Genomic DNA, 27,972 nt, shown 5'->3' with positions numbered 1-27,972 from the left:
TTCTTTGAGAAAATTAAAAAGTACATAGAAAGGACGTCGCGCGTATAAATTTTGTAAAAGCCATTTGATTGAGGTGCCATCCAGGAGGCTTTTTGACAGAATTAAGGCGTTTGGTATCGAGGGAAATCTTGCAGCAATGGATACAAAAAATAGGGAGTGTGGCTAACTGTGATGAGACTGCAAGTGCCTTCAGAAGGACATAAGAACAGATTAATGGATTGGGCAAATAGATGGCAGATGAGGCAATACAACCCCGACAACAACAACTTGCATTTATAATAATAATAACAATCCTCGCATTTGATATAGCGCCTTTCACGTCGAGAGGACGTCCCAAAGCGCTTCACAGAACACACTGTAAAGTGAATTGACTGTATATTTGTGGGCGAACGCGGCAGCCAATTGCGCACAGCAATGTCCCACAAACAGTCGTGGATTGAAAGTGACCAATTTATTATTGTTTTTGGTTTTGGAGGGATTATTATTAGGTGTGTGGAGTAAGGAATGTAGCGCCCTTCACACAGAATAACGTTTCGAAGCATTTTGGGGCAGAGGAAGAACATGGAGAGGAAATATACATTAAACGGTAAAACTTTTAAACTCGACTGGAGAGTGCTAGGGGTTAATATCTTTAAAAGACGAGACATCAACTTGACAAAGTTGTAGTGTAAAGGAAGCTAAAGATTTTATAAATAGGGGCATATAAATATATAAACAGCGCTCCGAGAGACTATTCTGCGCCTTGGGACATGCTCCCGACCTGAAAGGCGCTCTATAAATATAATTTTGTTGTTTTGTTGTTGTTATTCTGCATGAAGGGCGCTATACAAACGTTATAAAGCATATCAAAAGGGATAACGTTAAGCTTGTATGAATTATTTATTCGGCCGCATTTGGAGTTGTATCCCGTTTTGGGGCTCCTCACTATAGGAAGGATGTCAAGGCCACAGAAAAGATGCAGAAGAGATTAACAGACGAGATAGCAGCAAAGTGAGGCTTTCTTCTTGCGGAAAGATTAGGGAGGGGACGTGATAAAGAGATTTTTTTTTAAATTATGCAGGTTTTTGGCAACGTAAATGGAAGAGAAATTACTACCACTGAGCAGCGAGTCAGAAACGAGGGAGAGTGCAGATTTAAAGGTAATTACCGAAAGAGCAGGAGAGTCGAGGAGAATTTTTTTTTACACACGCACAGGGTTGTTTGGTTCGTGGAATCAAGGGTTGTGGCGTTATTAGCTTTTAAGAGTCAATTGGACAAATTCCTGAAAAGGAAAAGCGTTAAATGGTGTGGGGAACCAGCAGAAGAAATAGGCCTAAATGGATTGCTGTTTCAGACGGCCAACACCAGCCCGATGAGCCAAATGGCCTCCTTCTGTGTGGTAATTATGTACAGTTAAGTGTGTGTGCAAAATCTTGGCCATCGGGAGGTGAGAGCAAGTGGTTTCAAGATCCTCTCACTCGATTTCAAACCCCTTCGCTTCCTCGCTTCTCCCTAACCTCTCCGACTTGCTTCACCCACCCACCCCGGCTCCCCTGCTCCCCCGCCCGCTGCCTCCGCTCGGCTGACTCCGGCCTCCTTCCCATCCCTCGTCCTCTCCGCTCCACCGTGGGCGGCCGTGCCTTCAGCCGCTATGCCCCGAAGCTCTGGAACTCTCTCCCACAATCCCTCCGCCTCGCCCCCTCCCTCCCTCCTCGTTTTCAAATCCCACCTAAAGATTTTCCCTTTGATCGTGCTTACGATCCCTTCCCTTCCCCCCCTCCCTCCCTCCCTCCCTCTCCCCCCTTGGCTCGGTGCCAGACTCCGCCACTGGCAAGCGCTCAGGGACGCTACCCCACGTGTCGGGCGAGCTGTAGTTGTTGTTTCCAGCAAGATGGAGGAAGACTGATGAGCGGAAGTCGGCTGGGCCTCTCCTATCAGAGGTCATTGAGCTGCAGTATCAGGGGGTGGGTAAAAAAGGTCAACAACGAAAGCTCCGTCGCAGAAAAACCCAACAGAAGGACATCAGGAAAAAAAATCCTGAGCTGTAAAGAATACGTCAGCTTCAAGTGCTCTGAGACGTTACCCTACGTGAGAGGCTCTATATACGCGCGGGCTGTTGTTGTTGTTGTTGTTGTTGTCCGATAAACCAGCGTGAAAGCCCTTGAGGTTGTTCAGTAGTGCCAGTGGCCATTTAGGTTCCACGGTGACTCAGTTTAAGCAATTATCTGAAAGTCCCATCTTGGTTGGGTGGAAGCTGGGAACGAGATGACAGTTTAACTGGTTAGTCCTCTCCTGGAAGCAGTCCCAGTCCACAGATAGACGCCAAGAGGTCGGCTGCAGCCAGCCAGCCATCATAAATAAGGTGTCTTAGCTTGCCAGCATTGACAACGGGATCTCCCCTTGTAGAGCTGCTGTATTTATAGAAACTACCATTGCTGTCGTTTGTCTTTCCTTTCCTGTGGAGACTTTCCTGGCCTCCGCTTGGCAACTGGCCACGACGGCAAGGTTAGAATCAGGAGTTCACCTTGTGGGGGGGGTTGGGGGGGGGGCGGGGGGGATGGCAGGAAATCTACAGGCAAAGTCCTACATCTCAACACTCGGCGCTGCTGCAAAATGTCCCTGGGAGGAGTAGCAGCAAGACATTAGCTGAGATCACGGCCGTCGCCAAAGTGGATGGTAGCACTGATTTAATGTGACATAACTGGAACACAGGGAAACGACTGAGCCACGCATCCTTTTTCAGCGATCGGCGACGCGTTTAAATCAAATACAGTGGACCGAACGTGCAAATTATCACCTGCTAAACCTGCTGCGGAAATGCCTTGCCACCGGGGTGTTTCTGGCTGGCTCGGAGAAATAGCTGCAATCAAAGCACTTCCACGAAATTCACAGGTCACAGAACTCAAATACCTTGTATCCTAGAGCATCAGCTTGGCGGAGAATCCAGGCTCCAGATGATAGCTATAAAACACTCGAGACTTCTTCTTGTTCTTTTATTCCAGCCTGAGAGACTTTATTCCACATATATTCCGCTGAACCTCTCACTTGGATTACATTCCAGCCCATCGCCCACGCTCTATCTAATTCAGCACAGACCCACCGTTGTGGAGGCTTCAGTCTTTCTGGTTTGTTTAGCTCAGGATGGTAACTTACAGGTCGCGTGTCCACCAAGGCTTTGGGAGATGAATTTGAATTCAAAGTTCTCACCCGCACTAAACTTCGCTTGCCTTTCCACCACTATTCAGCAGGTTCCACTGGCTACTTGCGGATTGATTTCGAGATCCTCACTCGCACCTACAAATCCATACGTGCCCTCGTCCCTCCCTACCTCTCATCTCCAACTGCACTCCACCATCAGCCCCCTTCAGTTAATTAGCCCCTATCCTGGAACTCCCTCCCCAAATCCATCCACTTCATCCCCTCTCCAGCCATCGTTTACATGGGTAATAATCCCTTCAAAAAAAATAATAATAATTTGGTCACCCAACCCACGACTGTTTGTGGGACGCTACTGTGCGCAATTGGCTGCCATGTTTCGCCCCTCAAAATATATGCAATCAATTCACTTTACAGTATGTTCTGTGAAATTCCTTGAGATGTCTCGAAGACGTGATAGGGCGCCACATCAAATGCAAGGAGTATTATTAATATTAAAAGTCTCCTGAAAACCTAACCCTTCAGCAAAAACCCCGTAAAGCGGTTTGAGGTGTTACCGTACATAAAGGTGCCATATAAATACAAGATGTCGTAATAGGTTTGGTGAGCTGGAAAAGGTTAAAAGAAGTGGAAGGTGGAACCGCAAACTCACTCGTACACCTTGCGAGAACCATCCAGCTCCATTCCACCAACAGAAAAAGATTTTTTTTTAAAAATGACAGAGCTGGGAAACTGTTTCTCCGAATTTAAACCCTATAAAACAAGCCACCCTGCTATCTCCTGTGTGGTGTCGATGAACACTCATCTGTGTTCCCCCAGAGGATTGATTTCAAGATCCTCATCCTCACCTACAAGGCCATTCACGGCCTCGCTCCCTCCTACCTCTCCAACCTACTATCCCCCTACCTACCTGCCCGTACCCTCCGTTCCTCTGGCTCTGGTCTGCTCCACGTCCCCCGCCCCAACCGCCCTACCATCGGTGGTCGGGCCTTTAGCCTCTCAGCCCCGAGGCTCTGGAACTCCATCACCAGTGCCTTCGCCGCCTCCTCCCTTTCCTCCTTCAAGGCCAGTCTCAAAACCTTTCTCTTTGACCGTGCCTTCAGCTCCCCTCTCGACTCTCTACCCCCTCCTCGCTCCCTCCCTTCCCTCCCCTCACCCTGACCATTTCCCGCCTCCTCGCTCCCTCCCTTCCCTCCCCTCACCCTGACCATTTCCCCCTCTTCGCTCCCTCCCTTCCCTCCCCTCACCCTGACCATTTCCCCCCTCCTCGCTCCTTCCCTTCCCTCCCCTCACCCTGACCATTTCCCCCCTGCTCGGGTCATGACCCAACTGTGCAGCGCCTTGGGAAGTCCTCCTGACGTGAAAGGCGCTTTATAAATGGAATCTTGTTGTTGTTGTTGTTGTTGTTCCATTGAACTACCCCCACTCTTTCCCTCACGCACACACACACACCATCGTAGCAGGTAAATGGGATTGAATGGATTGGTCTTTCAAAGAGCGAGCGCAGACACGATGGGCCGAATTGCCTCCTCCTTTGCTGTAAACCTCGGCGGTTCTAACTTCCTTTTTACTCGACAAAGGTACGAGAGGATGTATCCTGTCATTAAAGAAGTCAGGGAACAGCTAACACCGAGGGGAGAGAATGCCAAACGCGGTTTAATAAAGGCCGTGTTCCTTTAATATTATCTTGCCACATCACTGCTTCCTGCAAGCGCCTTCAGATGTCACTTCACCGCCCTTCAGAAATATTCTGCACTGATTCGTGCTTGTACATGCAAGCCCATAATTACCATCAGTCAACCCCTGCACAGTCTGGAGTTCTCCAGAGATAAGCTAATACTTGTAAACTCTGGGAAAAGTACAACCACTGGTTTTAGTGACTGGTCATGTATTGCAATATTGCAGAGAATCCAATTCATTTTTGTTTTACTTGTCGTCTGCGGACAAACACAATGACCCACACCCCCCCCTCCTCCCGATAGTATCGAGGGTTTGATTCCCGGCAGAGCGAAACCTTGGACAAGTTTCCTTGCTCCACACGCCTGATAATAATCCCTCAAGAGAAAAAACACAATAATAAATTGGTCACTTCGATCCACGACTGTTTGCGGGGACGCTGCTGTGTGCAATTGGCTGCCGCGTTTCGCCCACAAAATATACAGTCAATTCATTTTGCGGTATATTCCGTGAAGCGCTTTGAGACGTCTCGAAGATGTGAAAAGCGCTATATCAAGTTCAAGGATTATTATTATTAAGTACAGTACAGATCAGACACAAAGCAGGTCTCCCTTTCCCTCTCCTCTCCTCTGCTCACACCTGCTAACTCGATAGTTCACATCCCCAACAGCAATCACTGAAGTCCTCTGTAAAGGACAACCATTTCATACCAATTGATGCCAAAACGATCAGTTTTGTGCCTTCAACCCACACCCACAGGGCGGGCGCCCACATCGTCTCTGCCTTCAACCCACACCCACAGGGCAGGCGAAGGCAGAGACGATGTTCCATGTATTGCGGGCAAAGCCCTGACCTTCCGCAGACAAAGGAACCCTTTCACAATAATAATAATAAAATAATAATCCTTGCATTTGACACAGCGCCTTATCACAGCTTCCAGGCGTCTCACAGCGCTTCACAGAATGTTCCTTGACAGTAAATTGACTGTATATTTTGTGGGCGAAACGCGGCAGTCAATTGCGCACAGCAGCGTCCCCACAAACACTGGGGGATCGGGCGACCAAATTATCATCATTAATACCATTTTTGGGGGGGGATGGGATCATCCCATCAGTCTGAATTTAACCCCGAAGGTTAAAGGTCAGCATCTAAGCCTCTGCGCCACCAAATCCTCTTCGATGTACGGTTCTGAAGGCGTATCAGAGAGTTTCACACTCGTTCCCCGCGTTTATCTTATTTCGCAGAGATCTCTGCCTCGAGACCTACCGAGGCAGCTATCTGACAGATACCGCAGGCAGCCCAAACCCTCCTGACAGAAGATGACAGACCGCAGGAAGAAATATAATGCTTAAAAAAAAAACACGCTGCCTGAATTTCAATGACGATGGCGTCGCCTTGGCAACCCCACCAGCCTCGCTCCCGCGAAACTCGTACAAAGTTCAGGTGTAAAAATTCCCTCTGTTTTCTGGTGGGTGAGCCTTCAGCCTTTCTGGTCCCCAACCCTCTGGAATTCCATCCCTGAAGTCCCTTTCCCTCGTCCCTAACGCTCACCTCCTTCGAGGTCCACCATCGATCCACCTTCCTTACCCCCACCAACCCCACCCCCGCCCCTTTGGCCCCTACCCCTCTCAAGTCCAACCCTCCCCGCCCTCGGGTGCAAACCCTTCACTGTCCAGCGCCTTCGGACGTCCTCCCAACGTGAAAGATCTCCACACCGGCTAGCAACGAATCACCGTTAGGTAAGAAACCGTATGAAATACTGCCAACTGCGGAAAACCACACTAAGATACATTAGAGAGCCTTTGAGAGTAATAATAGTAATAATCCTCACATCACGTCTTCGAGACGTCTCAAAGCGCTTCACAGAATAGACTGTAAAGTTTCGCCCACAAAATATACAGTGAATTCTGCGAAGCGGTTTGAGACGTCTCGAAGACGTGAAAAGGCACTATATCAAATGCAAGGATTATTATTATTATTATTAAAGCGAATTGACTGTATACTTTGTGGGCGAAACATTGCGTCCCACAAACAGTCGTAGATTGAGTAACCAAATTATTTTTTTGCTGAGACAAAGTTCAATGCTGATACTCCATTAAGATTCAGGAACTGGGAATCACCTAAGAGTTGGGGGCTTTGCTACTTAACACAGGATGTAACGTACAGTAACAGATATGATTAAAAAAAAGGACAGAAAGCTTTTACATCTTCTTTTAAGTTCACCTAATACGAGCATCGAGTGATCTCGGGTCTGGGTGAGACACAGGACAGATGCAGACAGAATCTACTCCTGTTTCAGACTGCGCATTCAGCAGAAATCCCAACTGTGGATAGGGGGAAGGTCCGATGGAGAAAGTGGGGCCTTTGCCAGCAAGTTATTTTCAGATGAGTTAGAGTTGGCGTAGATCTTTTCTGAGAGAAGGAATGACCTCCTTGTGAGCTGAGGGGTGTGCGGGGAAGGGTGATGTCGAGAAGTGGGGCTCTCAAAACACAGTCCCAACTTTCCGCCTGACCTCCCCCCATCAACGAAAACCAAATAGTGCAAGCATGAGTAAGGAGGCAGAGCACATCATGATTTGGAAAGGAATCGGGCGCTGTTTTATTTTCCAAATCCTTCTTTGTGTGCGTCTGCCCTTTCCTGCTGATTCTTTCCACTGTGAGTTCTGGACAGTGTGCAGCACAACACTGTAAAACGTCTCAACCGCTGACAGCACTTTGGAGGATTTTGGAAGAGTTTAGTACACAGCAGGGAACTGAGCCAGGCACAGCGCGCACAACACCATTAAAGGCAGCCACAGCAATGAGCCAGCACCAGAGCTGCCATTAGCTAACGCAGCCCAGCCCAGCGACTGAACCTGGTGTCTTCTGGCTCCTTACACACCAGGCAAGTGATTTATCCAAGGAAATGGGGGTGGTGGGGAGGGGGAGGGGGCATGTACTGGACTTAAAAAGATCCGTCACCTTGGGAACAACAACAACAACTTGCATTTGTATAGCGCCCTTCACGTGGGGTAGTAGCCTACCGGAGCACTTATAGTGGAGATAGTGGCGGAGTCCGACACAGTTGGTAAAGGTATTTCGGACGGTGAATCGAAGCTGGTTTTCAGTTCTCCGGCTTGTACCGCCATTGCTCAACACAGGGGCTTCACCACTGCAACCGCCGTTGTATCATTAAGTCTCTGCTAAACGAAGCATCTCTTCAACATGTGTTCAGATTCAAGACGGTTATCGATGGCTGGCAAGTCCCAGATCTGATCGATAGAAATAACGGTGGGTGCGATTTACATGGTGTCGGAGAAACCTTTGCAGCCAGTCATGAATTGTGAAACCAACAGATACTAATCATTGACTTTCTGTGGTCATGTTGAAAAATTGAAGATAAGTTAATAAGTCTGAGATACTAAACGATAATGCGGTCACTCAATCCATGACTGGGGACGCTGCTGTGCGCAATTGGCTGCCAAGTTTCTCCCACAAAACACACAGTCACATTCACTTTACCGTATATTCTGCGAAGCGCTTTGAGACGGCTCGAAGACGTGATAAGGCGCTACATCAAACGCAAGGATTATTATTATTATTATTATTGTACTCAGCCATGTATCTCAATCTTTAATTTATCGACAGGACACACAAACACGTCACAAATAGGTGAATTTAGCACTAGTTTTCCATTTGGAAAATTCAACAAATTCCTCTCCAAGATTGAATGTGGGTTCCAAATCTCGATAGGTTCTCCAGCATTACGTTCACACAGGTAAGGTGAAAGGGAAAGCTTGTTGTATGATTAAGTGATCATTCCCTTATCTTTAACCACTCTTGTCACAAGCTTTATTAATAAGACTGTGGTGACTGCACAGCTTAACTTTCCCCTAAAGCTTGAAATATGGTATCCTCCAACTCCCTTGCATCCTCGTTCAGTGCGCTGCCTACTGTGGAGACCTCTAGCTCAGTGGATGGAGCACTCGTCTGGCGAGCGAGGGGACCTGGGTTCGATTCCCGGACAGGGCGAAACATTGGGCCAGTTTCCTTACTTCCACACGCCTCTGTTTACCTAGCATTCCAGTAGGAACCCAGTTGTTAGTCGATTCGTGGATCGCTTTTCCGGGGAAAATAATACCTTAAAGAAATAATAATAACAATAGTTTGGTCACTCAATCCTCGACTGATTGTGGGACACTGCTGTGCGAAATTAGCTGCCGCATTTCGTCAACAAAATACAGTCAATTGACTTTACGGTATTTTCTGTGAAACGCTTTGAGGTGTATCGAAGACGTGATAGGACACTCTATCAAATGCAAGGATTATTATTATTATTATTATTATTGCTATACGTGGAAAAGGAGGACATGTGCATGGATAGTGGTCGGTAAGTGGACAATCAAGGTGGGAGGACGGGGAATTCACAAGTTTGTGTCAGGCACACAGAAGCAGGGATGTCAAATGAGGATGCCAGGAAAAAAGAATATGGATTTAAAATAAACATTGCAAAAGCTACAGCTGCCTGGGAATAAATATTTTCATTACAAATCCTCTGATAAATCAAGAGGCAAGTGCTGCAATGCACTTCTTTCAACTGTTACTGGGAACTTTGATTTGCAAAGCAATGTCATCGTATTTCAAAATGTGTCATGCAAACCTGCTATTTTATTATTAATTCTTATTGTTATCATTGAGATATGGAGGTGAAAAGCGTAGGCCCTATTGTGCAAAAGAAGTCGCAAAGGCTGAAAAAAAAGAAGCGATAATAATAATAATAATAGTCCTTTCGTTTGATGTCGCGCCTTATCACGTCTTCAAGACGTCTCAAAGCAATTCACAGAATGCACCGTGAAGAGTAGTGACTGTATATTTTGTGGGCGAGGCGTGCAGATCAATCAAGAAGTACCATGAGGTTTTGCTTTTTCCGCCCCCAAAAATCAGCGTAACGGTGAGGTGATTTTATCTGAGGCGAGAAGCAAAGCCTGCGTGATAGATAAAGGACCTTGATTTAACAATTTCCTCCAGCTTTCTTCCCCTCCAGAAGACGCTGAATCGGGTTTGTTAAGGATTACAAAGAGGGCATCAAATGCCCTCAGTTAATTCACCAGAAGTCTCTGTTTAGCAAATAACGCCTCTTGCTTTCCAAGGCTGAGATCGTTCAAATCCTCCCGTTAAACGAAGCCTCCGACTACCCAAATCTCTCACGTGACCTATCTACTATGCTCGAAAGTGATCATAATGAAGGCATTCAGCAACAGCTCATTGCCATCATAAACAACAGATAATAACAACAGATAACGCTGCAAAAGACACCCGTCCCAGTGTGGTCAGTATTGAAACTAATGGTGTTGTCTGACCTTGGAATCTGTAGCAAGATGGGAACCTCGAAGAAGAAAAACAACGGTAACTTTTTTTAAAAATAAATGTCAATTACAGCAAAATAAAACTCGCAACGTTGAAAAAAAAACAAGCGCAATCTTTCTATTCCCAGCGCCAATCCGATTTCTACAACGCTCCTTTTCCGTCCGATATTTTGGCATTAGGGCGGGCGGGCGGGGGGCGGTGGGGGTGGAGGAGGGAGGTGGGGTGGGGTGAGGGGATAACGAGGAAATCCGACGAATTATCTAATCGTGTTTTCGGTGGTTCCATCCACTGCACAGGCGGTGAACATGAAGCGAATTAACAACGCGGCACGTCCGAGCGAAAAGGCCTGGCGCGCATCGCGAACGCAACTAACTCAGCCGGGGCTCTGTCAGACAAACTCAGACTTTGCCCCGTCGAGGCTTTTATTTGGAACCGACCCACACGCTGCACCCCTCCCTTTCTCTTGCTCCGCGGAGTTTTACAAAGGCTGCCCGTCGACAGGCCGTCGGGTTGCGGATGATCATGTGTTCCGATGGCTGCACGTTAAGGCACAATTCCTCATTGAGCCGAGCTCGGCCTCTGCGCTCGAAGGATTAGTCAGCGAAGCTCGTTTGCGGACGGAACGTTAAAGGGCCTCCACAGAACGGAGATACCTGTGCGCAATCGGCCGCCGATTTTTGCCCACGAAACGTACAGTCAATTCGCTTCACTGTGTATTCTTCGAAGCGCTTTGAGACGTCTCGAAGACGTGATAAGACGCTGTATCCAATGCAAGGCGTATTATTATCATTATACATACGCCACGCAGACCCAGGCGATATATTTTGCGGGTGAAACGCGGCAGAGAATTGCCCACAGATTTACGACTTGGGCGATTTTATGACTTATATAGGTCAGACGTCTGCGAGATTTACTGTATCAGACCACAAACATCCTCCATCCAGCAAGAGTTAGACCCTTCACAAGACGGGAGAGAAAATTGAAAAGAAAGTAGGGATTTTTTTTTCTTTTTATGAGGATTGCGAAACGAAAAAAGCAAACAAAAATGAAATAATATTCTGTCTCTCTGTCCGTCCTTCGATACCAGTGGATTTTTTTTAACTGGAAAAGTCTTTATACCGGATTGATTTTAGGGGACCGAAAAATACATTGTCGAATCATAGATACGTTGATGAAAAAAAACTGTGATGATAATAATAATAATAATCATTGCATTTGATACGACGCCTTATCACGGTCTTTGAGACGTCTCAAAGCGCTTCACAGAATGTACCGTTAAGTGAATTGACTGTATATTTTGTGGCATAAAGACAGAAGCGATGGAGGAACAAAATGCTAGACGGGGAATCTATTGCACTGAAGCTAAACCAACATCCGAATGCACCAGAGTCAGGTTAACAGACCGTATTGCACGGGGAGCCGCAAAGTGGGGAGACACAAGGAAACGTGGACTTGTCAGCATAGTCCTCGCAGGAGTCAATGATAACCTTAAAAGAAAGGATTGAACCGATCAGATAAAACCCGGAAGCAAAATGCCTTGGCATGTTATTACATCCCCACCACTGGGAAATTAATGTTTAATTCAATGAGAAAAGATGTGTTCAGTTATTACAGTAGGTCAGATATCCCCTCGACGTTAAAAGAGCCTCTCTGCACAAAGCGGCTGCCAGCGAAAAAAACTGGGTCAGAAATCCGAGGCGACGTTTCTGAGTGCCAGAGCCACTCCAAGGTTGAAAATCGTATTTCTTTTTAAATTGAGAAGCCCAGGTGAAGGGCAGAGGTCGACGGAGCAGGCCATCGCCAGTTTTCGACAGCAGGAGAGAGAAAGATCAAGTGAGAGCGAGTGGTAGTTCGGTGATTCCAGGTCAGGTTTGCAAAGCCTGTCGATTGCGGAGGGGAGTGGGGAGGGGATGGGAAGATGAGAGGGAAGGAATGCCAAAGCATTGAAATCCTGAGAAAGAACGAGTTCTAAGCAGGAGACAGTGAGGTGAGTTTAACCGTTCAACGTGGTGGGGAGAAAGGAATGCACCGGTTGACCTGCAGAGACAGACCATGGGAGAAACAAGAGGAAATTTGGGAGCAATTGCCATGATAATATGATGGGGAGGGAAATAAAGAGACAAAAGACATAACTGAACGAGAAAATGGAGGCCGAGAGCATTAGCTAGAAAACCCAAGTGGTGTAACAGATGATGAGTGATGACACATCAATTTCTCTGACATAAAGTACTGAAAAAATTATTCGTCAAGGCCACATCAGTACATCGAAAAGGATCACTGTACCCTCCAGGCTGAGAGCAACAAACAAAGCCATTTCAAAGACCTCAGACACTCACATAACACCCTTTCTCTAACCAACATCAACCACCCTTTAACGTGTCACGGTTCGTTCTTAACCCATTAGATGCCCCTGTGTATAGTCAGCGCTTTTGATTTTCTCCCCTCATTTCAGCCACAAAACACACAGTCATTTCACTTTACAGTGTGTCCTGTGAAGCGCTTTGAGACGTCTCGAAGACGTGATAGGGCGCTATATCAAACGCAAGGATTATTATTATTACCTAAAGGCGTTGGCACAGTTACTTGCTCCCTCCAGTGTCTTGCCAAGGTAGACATTCTTCCTGCATGAGTTTGGACATCAAGTGTTGGCTAACTATTCAACGGTGATGGACATCACAAAGAATCCAGTGATGAATAGGATGACTCAGTTCGCATTGCAACAAAATTATCGTGAGACATCCCTCTTCCGCTTTAATTGGCTTACAAAATTATCTAAACTCTAAGCTATGATCATCACTAATATCATAATAATAATAATAATAATCCTTGCGTTTGATACAGCACCTTATCACGTCGTCGAGACGTCTCAAAGCGCTTCACGGGACACACTGTAACGTGTAGTGGCTGTACGTTTTGCGGGCGAAACCCGGCAGCCAATTGCGTACAGCAACGGCTCGCAGAGGGTCGTGGATTGAGTGATTAATTTTTGGGGAGAGGAATTATTACCCCCGCCCCCCCCGGGAAGCGATCCGCCAATCGACTAACAAGCTAAGAATAATCTACTAGTTGTTTGGCTTTATGAGAGCACTTTGAGACGTTCTCCCTGCGTGGAAAGTGCTGCGTAAGTGCAAATTGTTGTTGTAGGTGAGTGGGAGTAACATTGGCTACAGCTGCAGCCAGATAGCGTGACTGCAGATGAATTCGCAAATCAAAGTAATTCAGTCCAACACACTGTCCTTAATTCCAAACCTTCTGCTTGTTATTTGGGCTCGAAAAATCTCGGTGAATGGCCAAACCCACACACACACACACACACACACACACAAAAAAAAAAGGACATCTGGGGTTCAAGACAGTAGGAAACAGATTAAAATCAAAAGATAGTTGCCGTTGAATGATGCCAAGGGCTGTAGATGGCAGGAAGAGTAGGCAGAGAAACTGGGAGTTCCACAGCTTTTCGCTCCTCGGCAAGAATGAGTTAAGAGGAGTGCTATGAGTTTGGATTTCAACACAGTGAGTGAGAGTGGGGGAGTGGGAACAATGTAGAGAATGATGCAACGGGAGGCTGGTAAGAACCAGATAATAAAGGTCAAACAGAAACCATCGCAGTTCATTACGAAATAAAGACAAGTTGGGTTGTGATGGAAAAGAGCGGGGCTGCAGACGAATGAGGAGAGGGAGCTCAGGAACAGCTCGGTAATTCATTCCTCTTCTACCATCTCGACTGCTACGGCTGTTTTAAATCACTGCCTCAACGCTGATGAGAAATCGCCATCGCCACAAAAGTGCTGAAAGGACCATTGAGTGTTTTGTGAGGTCGTTTGCAGTAGGGCCTGTCTGACCGTAAATTGAGCATGAAGGTACAGCATTCAGGCACACATCAGCATCTACATTTCCATCCACTTCCCCTCAGTAAGTGCTAACAGTTGACTGTACTAACCGCTGTGAAATTACCCTGCGCCCCGTTCTCTTCTGCCACAAGTGCCCTGCCTTTGCCCTGCAGGTAGACGCAAGTTTATAAGCTGTTCAATTGCTCCTTGCGAGCTCTTTGTATCAGAGCAAGGCAGGCTCCGGATTCTCCTTTGATGCTCGGAAATCCGTTTCAAGTGCCTGTAATTTTCAATCACGTTCCGGAATCGGCTACGAACCCATCCACGTGATCGTTCGAGCAAAAGGCCGCGCAACACATTCAGGCAAGCTGTTTGTCCAGGAAACTCGGAAGCTGTGACAACCCGTCGCGATTAGCTAACGTTGGGCGCTAGGATTGGGAGACATACAGTACTTATGACTTCAGAGTACAAAAAAAAAACACATGAGGGGATAAAAAAAGCAATGAAAAGGCCAATTCACCCCCAAAAAGATTGTTTCATGGGCCATGGGCAACCTATTCCCATTGTGGGCTTCACCGTTTATTTATCGTCCTTGGAAAAAGTTCTGTAGGATATCATCCGGACGTCAATAGTAAGTCGTGCCAAGCTCCAAGAATGTCTCCTGTCCTCATGTTAGTTAACATGATTAAACACTGGCTGGTTGCTTTTCACAGATGACATTTCCTTGGTCACAGCAGCACATTCTGTTCCTTGGAGAATTCGATGTAACGCTCACAGCGTTTGTCCCTAAAAGCTACAGATGCCAGAATACCGCTGAGTTCTCGTCACAAATCTGCCTGTATATCGAGCTCTGGTACATCTTTGGCCAACCGTAGAGTAATCGCAAGAACTGCTGAGGATTCCTGGACAAGTTGGCATTGAATGATTCAGCACAGAGACTGACATTAATTATTGTGTCTCTGCCTCCTTTCCTTATGGTGCGGGGGAAGAGACGAACACCTTTTTTTTTTCATCATTCTAGCAGGACCAGCCTGGGTAATTGCAAATGCACTTGTCTAATAATAAAAAAAATAAACATTTCATTTACTATATTGTTAAGCAGATTTTCTTGGGTTAGAGTTTCATTGTATGCCACCTACACGTGGAAATTTCCCTGTCTGGGATGGAACGTGCTCTCACTCTCTCTCGCTCTCTCGCTCTCTCTCTCTCTCTCTCTCGCCAATTATGGCGGTATAATTGGCTGCCGCGTTTCGTCCACAAAACATACGGTCAATTCACATTACAGTTTATCCTGTGAGGCGCTCTGAGACGTCTCGGAAGACGTGATGATAAGGCGCTACATCAAATGAAAGGATTATTATCATAACCATTATTATACAAATGCAAGTTGTTGCTGTTGCTTACCTAACCCCAGAGAGTGACAGGCATAGGGCAGCGTCCCAGAGCGCTTGAGCACCAGTTGGGTCACTTCGAGCTAAAGAGTTAAATCATTTAAAAGAGGAGATGGATTTTTGAATATTAATGGGAAATTTTGGCTGGAGGGGAAACAAAGAACAATCAGGGAGCAGCGAGCAGTCTGATCTCATCATCTAAGACCGAGGGACTGGTGACCCTCCAAAGCAGTTAATGGCTGCTACCAATTAAGACGAATTTGCACAAAACATTCATTCTGAAATTTGATTTCTCCGTGTCGATAATGTGCTGAAAGTGAATTAGCGCCAATAACCGTGCACTTGAGTGTTTCGCATCGTAAGCAAAAGCCTGGAGGGCTTTAAACCTTACACAAAAATAAAACGACTGAATAAATATAATAATTACAGATCGCAGGGCATTGCGATGGAACCCTCGCTCGCTTTTGTAAATGGGCTGAGTGTATTAATGACCCCTTCACCCCATCATACGGATATTTGTGTGAGTGTTCATTATATTACAAAGCGTGGTTTGCTGTTTGCTGCTCTATGACGGCTTGATTAGTTAACGTTCTCCATTTCCATGCGCAGTGGAACTTCAACTGCTGTGTTTTTTTTTCCCACTCAGTTTCACTCACCCACAAAATACACAGTATTTTATTTGTTACGTTATTAAAGTTCCCTTTCTCCATCTGTCTGTATCGTTCACTACAACAGTCATTCAGTGGACTATCTATCGCTAACAATCAATAGAATCAAAACACAAGTACATATCTATATCTGTCCATTCGTTTCGTGCACAATTACTCGGGTGCTAACCCCATCAACATTGTAATTGTGACGAGTGATTCCCCTGGGCTTCAGTTTTATTTTGAGTTTAATAACAATAATAATCCTTGCATTTGATACAGCGCCTCATCACATCTTCGAGACGTCTCAAAGCGCTTCACAGAATATACCGTAAAGTGAATCGACTGCGTATCTTGTTGGTGAAACGCCGCAGGCAATTGCGCACAGCAGCGTCCCCACAAACAATCGTGGATGGCGTGACCAAATAATATCATTATTTATTTAGTTATTTTGAAGAGATTATTACCCCCGGAAAAGCGATCCGCCAATTGACTAACAACCGGGTTCCTACTTACTGCTGGTAAACAGAGGCGTGCGGAGAAAGGAAACTTGCCTAATGTTTCGAACCCAGGTCCTCTTGCGTGCGAGGCGAGTGCTCTTAACCACTGAGCTACAGGACACCACTACTGGGATGTTAATCATATCAACATTGTAACTGCGCCAAGTGATTCCCCTGGACTTCAGTTTTATTTTGAGTTTGTCTGCGGGGTAAACCTCTACAAAGTTCCTCTGACACCCGAAACAGACCTTGAACCAAACCACCACACTCACCGAGCTTCTCAACAGCATCTACACGTACAGTATTTACAGTCAACACTCATTCTGACACCACCACAACAATTCAATAATAGTGCTGCGATAGTAGCCTTCCATTTTATATAGTGCCTTATCACATTGTCGAAATGTCTCAAAAGAGCCACACAGGATTTACTGTCAGGCGTAGCAACTGCACATGTGTAGGTGAATGTGGCTGCCAATTTGAGCACATCGCTATCCAACAAAGAGCTATCAAGTGAACGATCAATTTTATCTGGAGGTTTGTTGACCAAGACACGGTGAACGATTCCTTTTTTTCCCGAAATAGCGTCGTGGGGTTTTTGATGTTCAAACAAGCATCGGTTTAACATCTGCCACAACGTGCATTTATGTAGAGCCCTTCAAGTGGGGTAGCGTCCCGGAGCGGGGGGAGGGGGAGGAGGGAGGTGACCGTAAGCACGATGGGAAAGGAAAGTCTTTAGGCGGGATTTGAAAGTAGGGAGGGAGGGGGCAAGGCGGAGGGGTTGAGGGAGAGAGTTCCAGAGTTGCGTCTCATCCAGAGAACAGCACTCCCACCGGCGCAGGGCTCACCCAACGCTGTATTGCAGCGTTAGCCTAAACAAACAACCAAAGGCACGCCAGAAGGATGTCCCAAGGCAATGGACGCTGTGTGTGTTCAATGCCCAAATGTGGTCCATGAATCAACTTTGGTGACTCAGGGGTGAGAGCCACAAGAACCAACCGAACCAGGCCAACACCTTGCACTTACACAGCGGCACATGTTCATCTAAAATGACATCTCGAAAGTGCTTTACAATAACCACGTACGATTACTGAGCAAGGGCGAAAAGAAAGGGGTTGGGAATATTCACAATGAGAGATTTTTATCTTAAGGGGTTTCGAAAGGCACCAGCTGGGTTTCTCAAATGCTGCCGGATCAATGGAGATAACACGCAACAACATTTATGGTCCTGTGCTTCGTGTTTCACTGCCACACGCTACGTCACTTGGGCAGAACCAGCTTAAAGCGCGTTCAGTTCAGTTGCAGCAAGCCTTGTGTTTATCTTCACGGGTCTGGTATGCAGTTCCTTTGACGCTGGTGGTGATGTGGACGTGCTGGCAACATTTTTGTCCCTTGTTGGCAACATTTTGTTTGCTTATTCCTTCTGCGTTGTCATTTTGGGATTCATTTTTAGGATTCCATTGCATTAATCATTAAACCTGTGTCTTGAGACGACAAAATGTATACGGTCAATTCACTTCACAGTGCACTCTGTCAAGCGCTTTGAGACGTCTCGAAGACGTGATAAGGCGCTGTGTCAAATGCAAGGATTGTTATGGTTATTGCGATGGAATAAGAGGCGGTAAAATTCCAAGTTCTTCTGAAACGTAGGGTATTTCCTAGATTCGTAGAACAGAGACAGCTTAATGTTGAGTTCCTCTGCAAGTATATTTACATTGAAAACGTGTTTAAAGCATCTTCTCCGATGCTGTGCGGGACAAGGAGCACTGCAGTTCTTCACTGCTTGGCAGGTACAGCTGGAAATACTGCTTCCAATTGTCAGATGCTTTGCTTTGCCTTCCAGGCACAAAGGTCCAGGTGATTTCAAATGTTCCAATTTCTGTCACAATTATGCAATCACTTCTGACACTGTGTACGTTTGCAGGACTAAAAATATCCCGTGAAGGAAGAGCTCCTTGGCATTTTTATCACACACGACACGTTTCAGTATCTGTCTCCTTCATTAGAGTCCCGCTCAGACCATCTGTCTGAAGGACTAGCTTGCGCTGGTCATGTAAACGTTCAGATGGATCCCGTGAACTCCAGCAAAAACATCAAATCATAAGGCCTACTATCATGTCAACCCTAGTAACAGAGTAATGTTGCACACCCTGGCAGGTGCGGAGGAAACCTACGAGCAATGCCTGTATATCCAGGAGTATTATCTAAGAACAATAATAATAATCCTTGCATTTGATATAGCGCCTTATCACGCCTTTGAGACGTCTCAAAGCCCTTCACAGAATTGTCTGATGTGTTCCAAAACATCTGGAAAATGGATACCACCACGAGCAAGTTGGGCAGAGGAGGAAAAAACAAGCCACGTTATAACCGGGCAGCTTTAACAGAGGAGTGGGACTAGTTGGGTAGCTCGTCCAAAGAGCCAGCACAGGCACGATGGGCCAAATGGCCTCCTTCTGCGCTGTAATATTCTATGATTCTATGAAAGCGCACAGATTGGGGGCCACGGATTAAAAATCTGACCAGAATGATGGGAATCAAGCGCTTTGGGACGCTTCCCTGCATGAGGGGTGGTATATAAATGTGAGTTGTTGTTGTTGAATCAAAATCTACTGTTTAATGGTGATTAAAAGGCACAAAGTCCACAAAGTTGTGGAATTCAGTGTAGTTCCAACGGAATGATCAAAATCCCAGCTCAAACTCCCGACCCGTTCAACTTCATCTTAATCCAGTTCCCAATAGGTGGCGTTCAACAGAGGAACACAGGTGCTAATTGGAAAAGGAAATGTCAACCTCCTGTATCACCCGTGGGGAGGAGAGACGGAGAAAGCAAAACACACCACCACCACACAAACCGTCTGGGAAAACCACAGTTTATATCCTATCGCTGCCGCTAACGTGTGGAATAGAAGCGAGCGTTGCTGTTCCCTTAGCATCTGGTTATCCTCACTATTTGGTGGGTCTCCATCCTCATATAATTCGCCCACAAAATATACAGTCAATTCGCTTTACAGTATATTCTGGGAAGCGCTTTGGGGAGTCTCGAAGACCTGAAAAAGCGCTATATCAGATGCAAGGATTATATTATTATTATTATTTATCCTGCCTTTTAGAAGAAACAGCACCCAGGATAACAACAACAACAACAACAACAACAAACTGCATTTGTGTAGCGCTTTTCACATCGGGACGACATCTCAAGTTGCTTGAGATTGATGGGACGTCCCAAAAATAGATAGTAAGGCTTTTTTGGGGGGTCAGTAGGGTGTTTGACACATGTAGAAACCCACCACCGTTGCTTAGGAGTCTCCAAACCAAACTGAGATTTGGTTTTCCCATCTACACACGGAAATCCCAGAGATAGATTGTCGGAATGGAATGATCTCTCTCTCTCTCTCTCTGGAGGGAATGCATCCTGCTTACCTAATTCCGGAAAGTGTTAGGCGTAGGTTGACAAGAGCCAAGGCTTGGGGGGGTCTCTAGAGTGTGCGTTGTGGGTAACTGCTGGAGTCTTAATCAGCTAAAACTGCATAGCTTGCCATTGATATTGCTGTCATTGCTCGATAGTAAGATAAACAGGCACCTCTGCTCGCCCACATTATTCTGGGGAACTGAATGAGGTTTCTGTACTTCCTTTGGACTATCCCAAAGTATTGGGGAAATTCAGTTGCCAGAAAAAAACATGAGTATGACACATTGTTATTGTCGCTACCTATGCTTTGCGTTTGACCCTGCGAGCGGAATAGTAATAAAAATAATAATCACAGGCTATATACTGTGAAGCGAGTTGACTGTATATCTTGTGGGCGAAATGTACAGTGAGATATCATAGCACTGGCATGCTTAAGGGCAAAAAATACTGTATAGAACCATTCTAAAATAAATCGCTCTACTTTTAATACAGACCTAGCAGAAACGAGGGAGACCCGGAAACAAGGTTCCCTTTTTTTGTCCACAAGCCTTTTGTTTTTTTTTCCTTAATTCCTTTTCTGTTGCGCTTTTTGCACCACCTCAAGGTGAGCGAGCAGATGGGCAATCTGGTCGTTGGCCTCTGAATGCAGCCACTTGAAACGCCACGAGAGCCTTGGTCACACAGCGATGTCTGCTGCATAATCCTCTGGCCATAATTAACAGCTTAGGAGTTTGCGATTGTGTTCTTTTTGTGAGGCAGGATTTCTGCGGGGCGAAGCAGGCTGTTCACCCTGAATTAGCAGCTTGTGGGTTTGATCGCAGTTCCTGGAGTGCCTCGACTGCCGTGAAACAAATATAGCGCAGCTCCTGCTACGACACGGTTGCTGGAGGTGCTGGATGCCCACTACAGATGGAGTTACACAAACAGGGAAACAACACACTCAACCGCTGATCTGTGCTGCTCACTTGGGATGGAGTCGGGGGAGGAGGGGGAAGGGGGGAAAGAAAAAAGGAAAACAAGCAGCTGGGTTCTCCCCCTCCTGGTCACTGTCTCGTGACCTTTGGCTGCCAAGTGCGTCATGGAGTTTGGATGACAACAGCGTCAAGCTTATCTGTGACGACATTCAACAACAACAACAGTAAATGACATCCGTTTAGCGCCTTTCACGTCAGGAGGACGTCCCAAGGCGCTGGACAGTCAGGGATTTGGACCCGAGCTGGGGGTTGGGATCAGGAGGGGGTGGAGGGCAGAGAGGGTAGGGGTAGGATTCACAGCCAAATAGCCCACCTGACTCTACACTCCAACAACCTAAGGCCCCATATGAAGTAGATAAGGTACCCGAAAGCAATCTACAACCATTCTACTATTCATAAGCATGATCAATATCTTAAGGAGAGAAAATTGGAAGGGAGAAAAGATTAAGCACTACGCATAACAAACTTATCACCAGAAGTCATTTGAATGCGAAAGTTTCCTGATTGTATTATTATTATTTTTTTAAAAACGTGTGCGCTGTTAAAAAAAAAAGCAGACTATAGAAATCACATCGGCTGTGTTTACACAATGCTGGGATGGCCATTCTTACCGTTCAAAGCCAAAACATTTCAAACTCAGCCTCAAAGAACCTTTCAATTTTCCCACCGGCCAAATTATATGTTGAGTTGCACTCTAATGGCTGTGTATTACAGGCCATGTATTTCCGAAATGACACAGGATTTCTGTTCTTTTATTGAGATTGAGGTGAAGACCGAACTTCTGCAGTTCAGGATGCCTCGAGGTTGAAGGAGAGGAAAGAGAAAACAAGACAAAAATGATGGTCGGGTAATTTGGGTTTTTAAAGGCTTTGGAAATTATAGGAAGAAACGATTTGGAGACTCTGAGAAAGAACAAAAGAGCACGAGATAGTGAGGTGGGTTTTGATTTCAACACAGCGGGGTGGCCGGAAGAAAAGAGCGTGTAGGAGAGTGCGTTTAGAGCTTGGAAAGAACAAACGAGGAAATATGAGCTTTGCTCACACGAACTAGATTACAATACTACTTGCGTTGGACATAGGGCCTTGTCGCATCGTCTAAAAGTCTCAAAGTGCTTCAGCTGTGTAGTTGTAGGCAAGCAGACCAACCAACTTGCCCACAAACAGCCAAGAGAGGAGTGACCAATTTTATCTGGAGGATTATTTGGCAGCACACCCCTCTCTCTTTGTACAGTGCCATGGTTGTTAACCTCGGTTTAATGTCTTATCCAAAGGAGGACACCTCCAGGACTGCAATTGAGCGTCAGGCTATGAGTTCAAGGTCCCAACTTGGGGCTTGAACCCACGAATTTCTGATGGATAGTTCAAACACGTGCCCGACTGAGCCGTGCATTAGTCGAAGGTGCGTTTGGACTGCTGGAGAGCTTACAGCAGACATCATCTCTCAATCGCCCTACCTAATAAAACCACCAAGGAGGTCACGGTCTTTCGCAAGTTTTGCTTTTTCGAAGCGTCATTAAACTTTACAAGGATAAAAGTCGTAATATCCACTTCCGTACAAACAGATCGGGTTCACAGAGAGGCCGAGAAATCTCCTGTGGTCAAATTCTGGCCACACAGTGCACATTATCCATAAAGATTACAGCAGCCTCCAGAATACGATCTCTGACTGACCACCATCCCCCACCATCTCTGGCATCCATTCCTTGCAGCATCTGGGGACCCCTTTCAGTTAAGTTCTGGGACTCCCAGCTGAGCATCAGCATCAGCTGGAGGAACACTGCCTGGCAAGAGGTGAACGCATAGACAGCAGCTCACCGTAAACCAGGGGCCTCAAGGCTTCAGAAAATATTGGACAAAGCAGGTAATCCCTCTGCACTCAAGCTGGGGCTCAAATACCCCATTAGTTATAATTCACAGCATCAACCCTCCATTTTCACAAGTCACAAACCCATCGATTCCCTCCCTTTCAGGAACCCGCAGCTCAGCTTCGAGGGGTAAATGATTAACACGATTAATTTTTTTTCAAAAAAATGATTTGGTCGCTTGTTTGCGGGGACGGACGCTGCCGTGCGCGATTGGCTGCTGCGTTTCGCCCACAAAACATACGGTCGATTCACTTTGCACTACATTCTGTGAAGCGCTTTGAGATACCTCGAAGACGTGATGAGGGGCTGTATCCAATCCAAGGATTATTATTATTATTGTTATTAGTATTATTATTATTATATTAGCCGTGATCATAGTTTAGAGTTTAGATCATGTTTGTATTATTATAAAGGGGTTGAGGTGGATCTGTGGCAAACACGGGAAGCGGCTAAATGGAGGGAAGGCTCTGGCCTACACGTACAGAGTCAGCTTCACAGAGGTGGGTGCGTCTATTTGCCAAGGTCACGCATGTGAGGACCTATATTGAGCAGCTGGTGCTGAGTAAGTCTGATTCGCAACGTTGGAATTGGACCTCGAGAACTTCAAGGTGGCTGGCACATCACAAGCTGTCTCATGAAGGTCCTCCCACCACATTGAAGGCAGATGTTGAGGAAGCCAGATAGCTGTTGAGGAAATTCTGAGGCTTGGGTGGTAGCTGCTGGAAGGCGTTATCTGGAATCAAGTGACTAACCAGCGACTATCCACCTTGGGGAACAGGAGAGCGAACTGGCTCCAAGGTTTGGCAAAGGACATGTCAGAATCGAGCCCACCCTCTTGTGGTGGACCTCAATAGTCCAGTTTTCTCACACCCTGCCAGGCTGGCTCATCGGCAGGACCTGGCCTAAAGGCTAGGATGGTCAAGCAGCGGAAAAGCTTGCCAGAAAGCGCTCTATGCAGTTTGAAGCTGGTTAGCACCCCCAGCACATGCTCTGGAGTCCGCTAGTCTTGGCTCTTGCCAACCTGCGCCTAATACCTTCCGGTCCAGGGAGAGAATGCGCATTCCATTCCAACAAATATCTCTGGAATTTCCATGTGTCGGTGGAATCCTCAGTTTGGTTTGGATACGGTGAAACACGGTGATGGCTTTTCATACGTAACGGACACTTACTAACGGCACAAGTTACAATAGGAACCACAAGGCACATTATGTGGACATAAAACACGATCGTTTGAACGAAGGTATAGACTGCAAACAGAGATAGAGGAAGAAAAAAAATCTGCAGCCATGTTTAATTATACATTAAAGCCACTTCGCAAACCACACAGATCATAAAACAGTGACCTGATCAGTGCTGAAAAATCTGGTAATGGGTCTGAATATTCTTCTCACAAACCACTGGATTGACTTTCCTCAGTGTGGAGTGGTGGAGGGAGGGGTCGTGGTGGGGGGGGGAAGGGAGTGGGAGTGGAGGTTTAATGAAATATATACCAACTTCCTGAAATCCATAATTCAGGAATTGTTAAAAGTCCTGACTGGAAGACAGATGCATATCAGGCTCCCGAGCACAATGGCTGTGTGTGTGTGCGCGTGTGTGTATATGCGAGTGTGTGGATGAGAGGTTGAGCTACAACTGTAGTAAAACACACCCAAGGTATAGTTTAATCCCCCCCTATCCCCCCCTATACCCCCCCCACCAGATCCTACACTGTGTTCCTCTGGACAGTGCATTAACCACAAGAAAGCGTTGCAATTTCTCATTAATAATAACAAATGCAATTAATAATAATCAATATAATTAACAATAATTCAACGGAAAAGTCACTCAAGACGTTGGGGACCGATTGCAAAAGCGACTGAACTTCTAAGTTCCCACCCACAATAACACAAGAGTTTGTTTCCGAAGCAGGAACTTCGAACCCCTAAACACCCACTGTTCACAGCATAACTTTATTGGTAGAAAATATACTGTTTTGAAACGGGTCAGATCATAGATGATTCCCACCCCTCTGATTTTTTTTTTGAATGAACAACTCTTAATACTATTTGGATGCCATCCACAAACCAAAATGATAAATTTGAGAGCTGTACTTTTAAAAAGAATTGCTCTCCAGAAAGGGATCCATCCATTTTGTGTTAAGAAAAAGATAAACTTCAAGCGGTGAGAAATAATAATAATAATAATCCTTGCATTTGATATTGCGCCTTTTCAAGTAGTTGAGTCGTCTCAAAAGAGCTTCAGAGAATAGACTGTGAAGCAAAGTCTGATCCGGGACATTATATATCTGTACATGTTTTGGTGGGTGTTGGGGTGGGGGAAGGAGAGAGGGGGTATGCAGAGATTCACACAAAAACTAAACAGATTAAATAATAAACTGTGTCGTCTCGAGGATTCTACTTTCCGAAAATATACAGTCAATTTCATTCACTTCACAGTGCATCCTGTGAAGCACTTGGAGACGTGATAAGGCGCTGTATCAAATCCTGAGGATTATTACTATTACTACTATTATTACCAGTGAGGCCTTTTTTAATGTGCAAAAGAAAGCGACATCCATCACAACTGCCTGAAATATGACAGGGGACATTCACTGTCTTCCATCAGCACAAATCATCGCAGGGCTCAGCTGGGCTCCTTATCCCTGCAGTTGGCTCTGTACACTGCAATGCAGTCCTGCACACACACACACACACACACACACATACCCTCCCCCAAAAAAATACACACATAACACACAACGACAACCGTGTCCCATCTCTCTCCAAGCAATGGCTTGCAAACTCCGCATCCACTCAGAGAGAGAGAGAGTGTGTGTGTGAGAGAGAGAGAGAGAGAGAGAAAGAGAGGGGTGGTGTTGGTGGGGGTGGAATAATACAATTAATAAAGCAAAATGAACACAGAATATACACCCAGCAACCACCCACCCCCCTAAAAAAACACACGCACACACACACACACACAAACCCTGACAGAAATCTTAACTCACTGAAACTGGAGATTCAACTAACCTTTGACTTGAGTTTCATATTCTGTTGTGATCTCTTTGTCCTTTTTGAATTTCGCTTGAGATGACATTCTGATCATGAGTAGGTTGGGTTGGGTTGGGTTGGACTGGAGGTAGGAAGGTAGGTAGGTAAGGTAGATAGAGGCAGGTGGGTAGACAGTAGGTGGGTTGATAGTAGCAAAGACTTTTCCTTGGATTGAAAGAATCACGTCTTATTTCTCTCTCTTTCCTTTTTTTCTCTCTCTCTCTTTTTTTCTCTTCCTCCTTCTGTCTGTGTCTGTCTGTCTCACTCTCTCTTCTCTTTCTCTCTGGCTCTACGCCAAAGATCTGGGGGTTGATGAAGGTATCTGTGAATGGTCTTGGTGGTGCGAGCCACACTTTGACACACAACACAACACAACACAACGCAGACCCACACACACCCACACCCACACACACACACACACACAAGTCTTGTCTTGTCAAGTTCCCACGGTGCGATCGATCAGATCTTTCCTCCTTACGTTGCTCTCTCTTTTTTTAATTGCCTGTGTACGAGAAGGGTGTGGGGGGTTTTTTTTTGGGTGGGGGGAAAAAAAAGGGAGCAAGGAAAACACATACACTCGGTTTCCAGTACAGCGTTACGCCCCTTTTTTTTTTAAACGCGCAATTCCCTTCAACTCCCCTTCGCACTTTAACGCGTCAAACCGCGATCTCCCCCTTTTCGCACAGACACACACACACACACACACACCCCACACACAACACACACACACACACACACCCCACACACAACACACACACACACACGCACCCCCCCCACCCCACGCGCGCGCAACAGACTGTGACGAGACAACAAGAAACGTTAACCGCAGAAAAAATAAAGCCACCTCCGGCTCAGATCTGGATGCAAAGCTTCAGGACAAAGCTCTCTCTTTCTCTCCTTTCTTTCTCTCCTTTCTTCCTTTCTTTCTTTCTGTCTATCTCTCCTTTCTCGCTCTCTCTCCCTCTCTCTCTGTCTATCTCTATCTGTGCTTCCCACTGATTTCTCTCAAGTAATGGTGCATTCCGAACAGTCCCACATTCTGCACCTCTCTGGAGGTCAATGCAAGAGGTCCAGAGGCTACACCGCCGCCGCCACCACCACAACAACAACAACAGCAGCAGCAAAACAAGCAAGGAAGTGCATCTGTCTTAGAAACAGCTGGATTGCATTTGAGAGAGAGAGAGAAAGAGAGAAAAAAAAGAAGGGGCTCAAAAAAAATGTCTGTATCCGGAATGTTTCTGGGTTGTGGTTTTTACTGCAGGGAGAGAGAGAGAGAGAGAGAGAGGAAAGAAGGGAGAGGGAAGGAGAGCGAGAGAGAGAGAGAGAGAGAGAAAAAGACCAGCTCCTCCTCCTCCTCCAACCGGCTGCAAAGATGTGGGGAATATTGGATCCTGCAGGACATGGACTGAATTACATGGGGGGAAAAGAAAATTCACTTTCATCTCGCAATGTGCATTGCGAAGGAGAATCCTCCTTTGCGCTCAAGTAACGCGCTTGTGCTTCGCACACCCACCCACACCCACACACACACACAAGCCCCCCCACACAACCACACGCGCGTGCACACACCCACCCCCACCCCCCCCCCCCCAACCCCCTCGCACACGATCTACACTCAATTTACTTTCCGGTGACTCGCTTTCCTCTCTCCATAGATGCTGCCTGACCTGCCGAGCGTTCCCAGCCACTTCTGGTTTAAACTCCACCCTGCAGTATATTCTGCGAAGTGCTTTGAGACGTCGCGAGCCCGCGATACGGCTCTGTATCAAACGCAAGGTTTATTATTAATAATATCATTATTATTATTATTATTATTTCCTCTCTGCTCCAGCTGAAGCTGGAGATTCACTCATGGATATGATTTCCGCAGTCAAACACCCACCCACCCTCCGGCTACTCACCCCCAGAGGCTATTCTTCCTGTGTGAGCCCGGACAAGGAGAGCCAACAGACTGCTAACCCAACCCCCTCGAGTCTCATCCTGTCCTCATAGACATTTTCTGGCAAGGGTCACCGACTAGCAATCAGAATCTGGAACCACGGCTGATTTTCTTTCTCTCTCTCTCTCCCAAGCCCGGGGGCACTGACACCACCTTTTCGTCGGCCCCAGATGGGGTCAAGCTGAAACGAGCGCACACCAGAGCTCGGAGCTGGGAACCAGCTCGGTC

The 27,972-nt window shown here is 46.3% G+C and overlaps 1 protein-coding gene across 2 annotated transcripts in view; it reads right to left on the bottom strand.

Moving 5' to 3' along the window:
- Window positions 1-26,044, bottom strand: part of srgap3 (SLIT-ROBO Rho GTPase activating protein 3) — an 87,064-nt gene extending 61,020 nt beyond the window's left edge. For both annotated transcript variants that reach the window (XM_042339451.1, XM_007890443.2), the window contains exon 1: window positions 25,785-26,044. In XM_042339451.1, the coding sequence (XP_042195385.1) occupies window positions 25,785-25,860 (76 nt within the window). In that variant the 5' untranslated portion in view covers window positions 25,861-26,044. The remainder of the gene's footprint in view (window positions 1-25,784) is intronic.
- Between the last annotated feature and the right edge of the window lie 1,928 nt (window positions 26,045-27,972).

This window comes from Callorhinchus milii, unplaced genomic scaffold, assembly GCF_018977255.1.
Source record: "Callorhinchus milii isolate IMCB2004 unplaced genomic scaffold, IMCB_Cmil_1.0 Scaffold12, whole genome shotgun sequence".
Lineage (NCBI taxonomy): Eukaryota > Metazoa > Chordata > Chondrichthyes > Chimaeriformes > Callorhinchidae > Callorhinchus > Callorhinchus milii.
The sequence above is the reverse complement of the archived record's forward strand: the minus strand, read 5'-3'. Positions and strand labels throughout refer to the sequence as shown.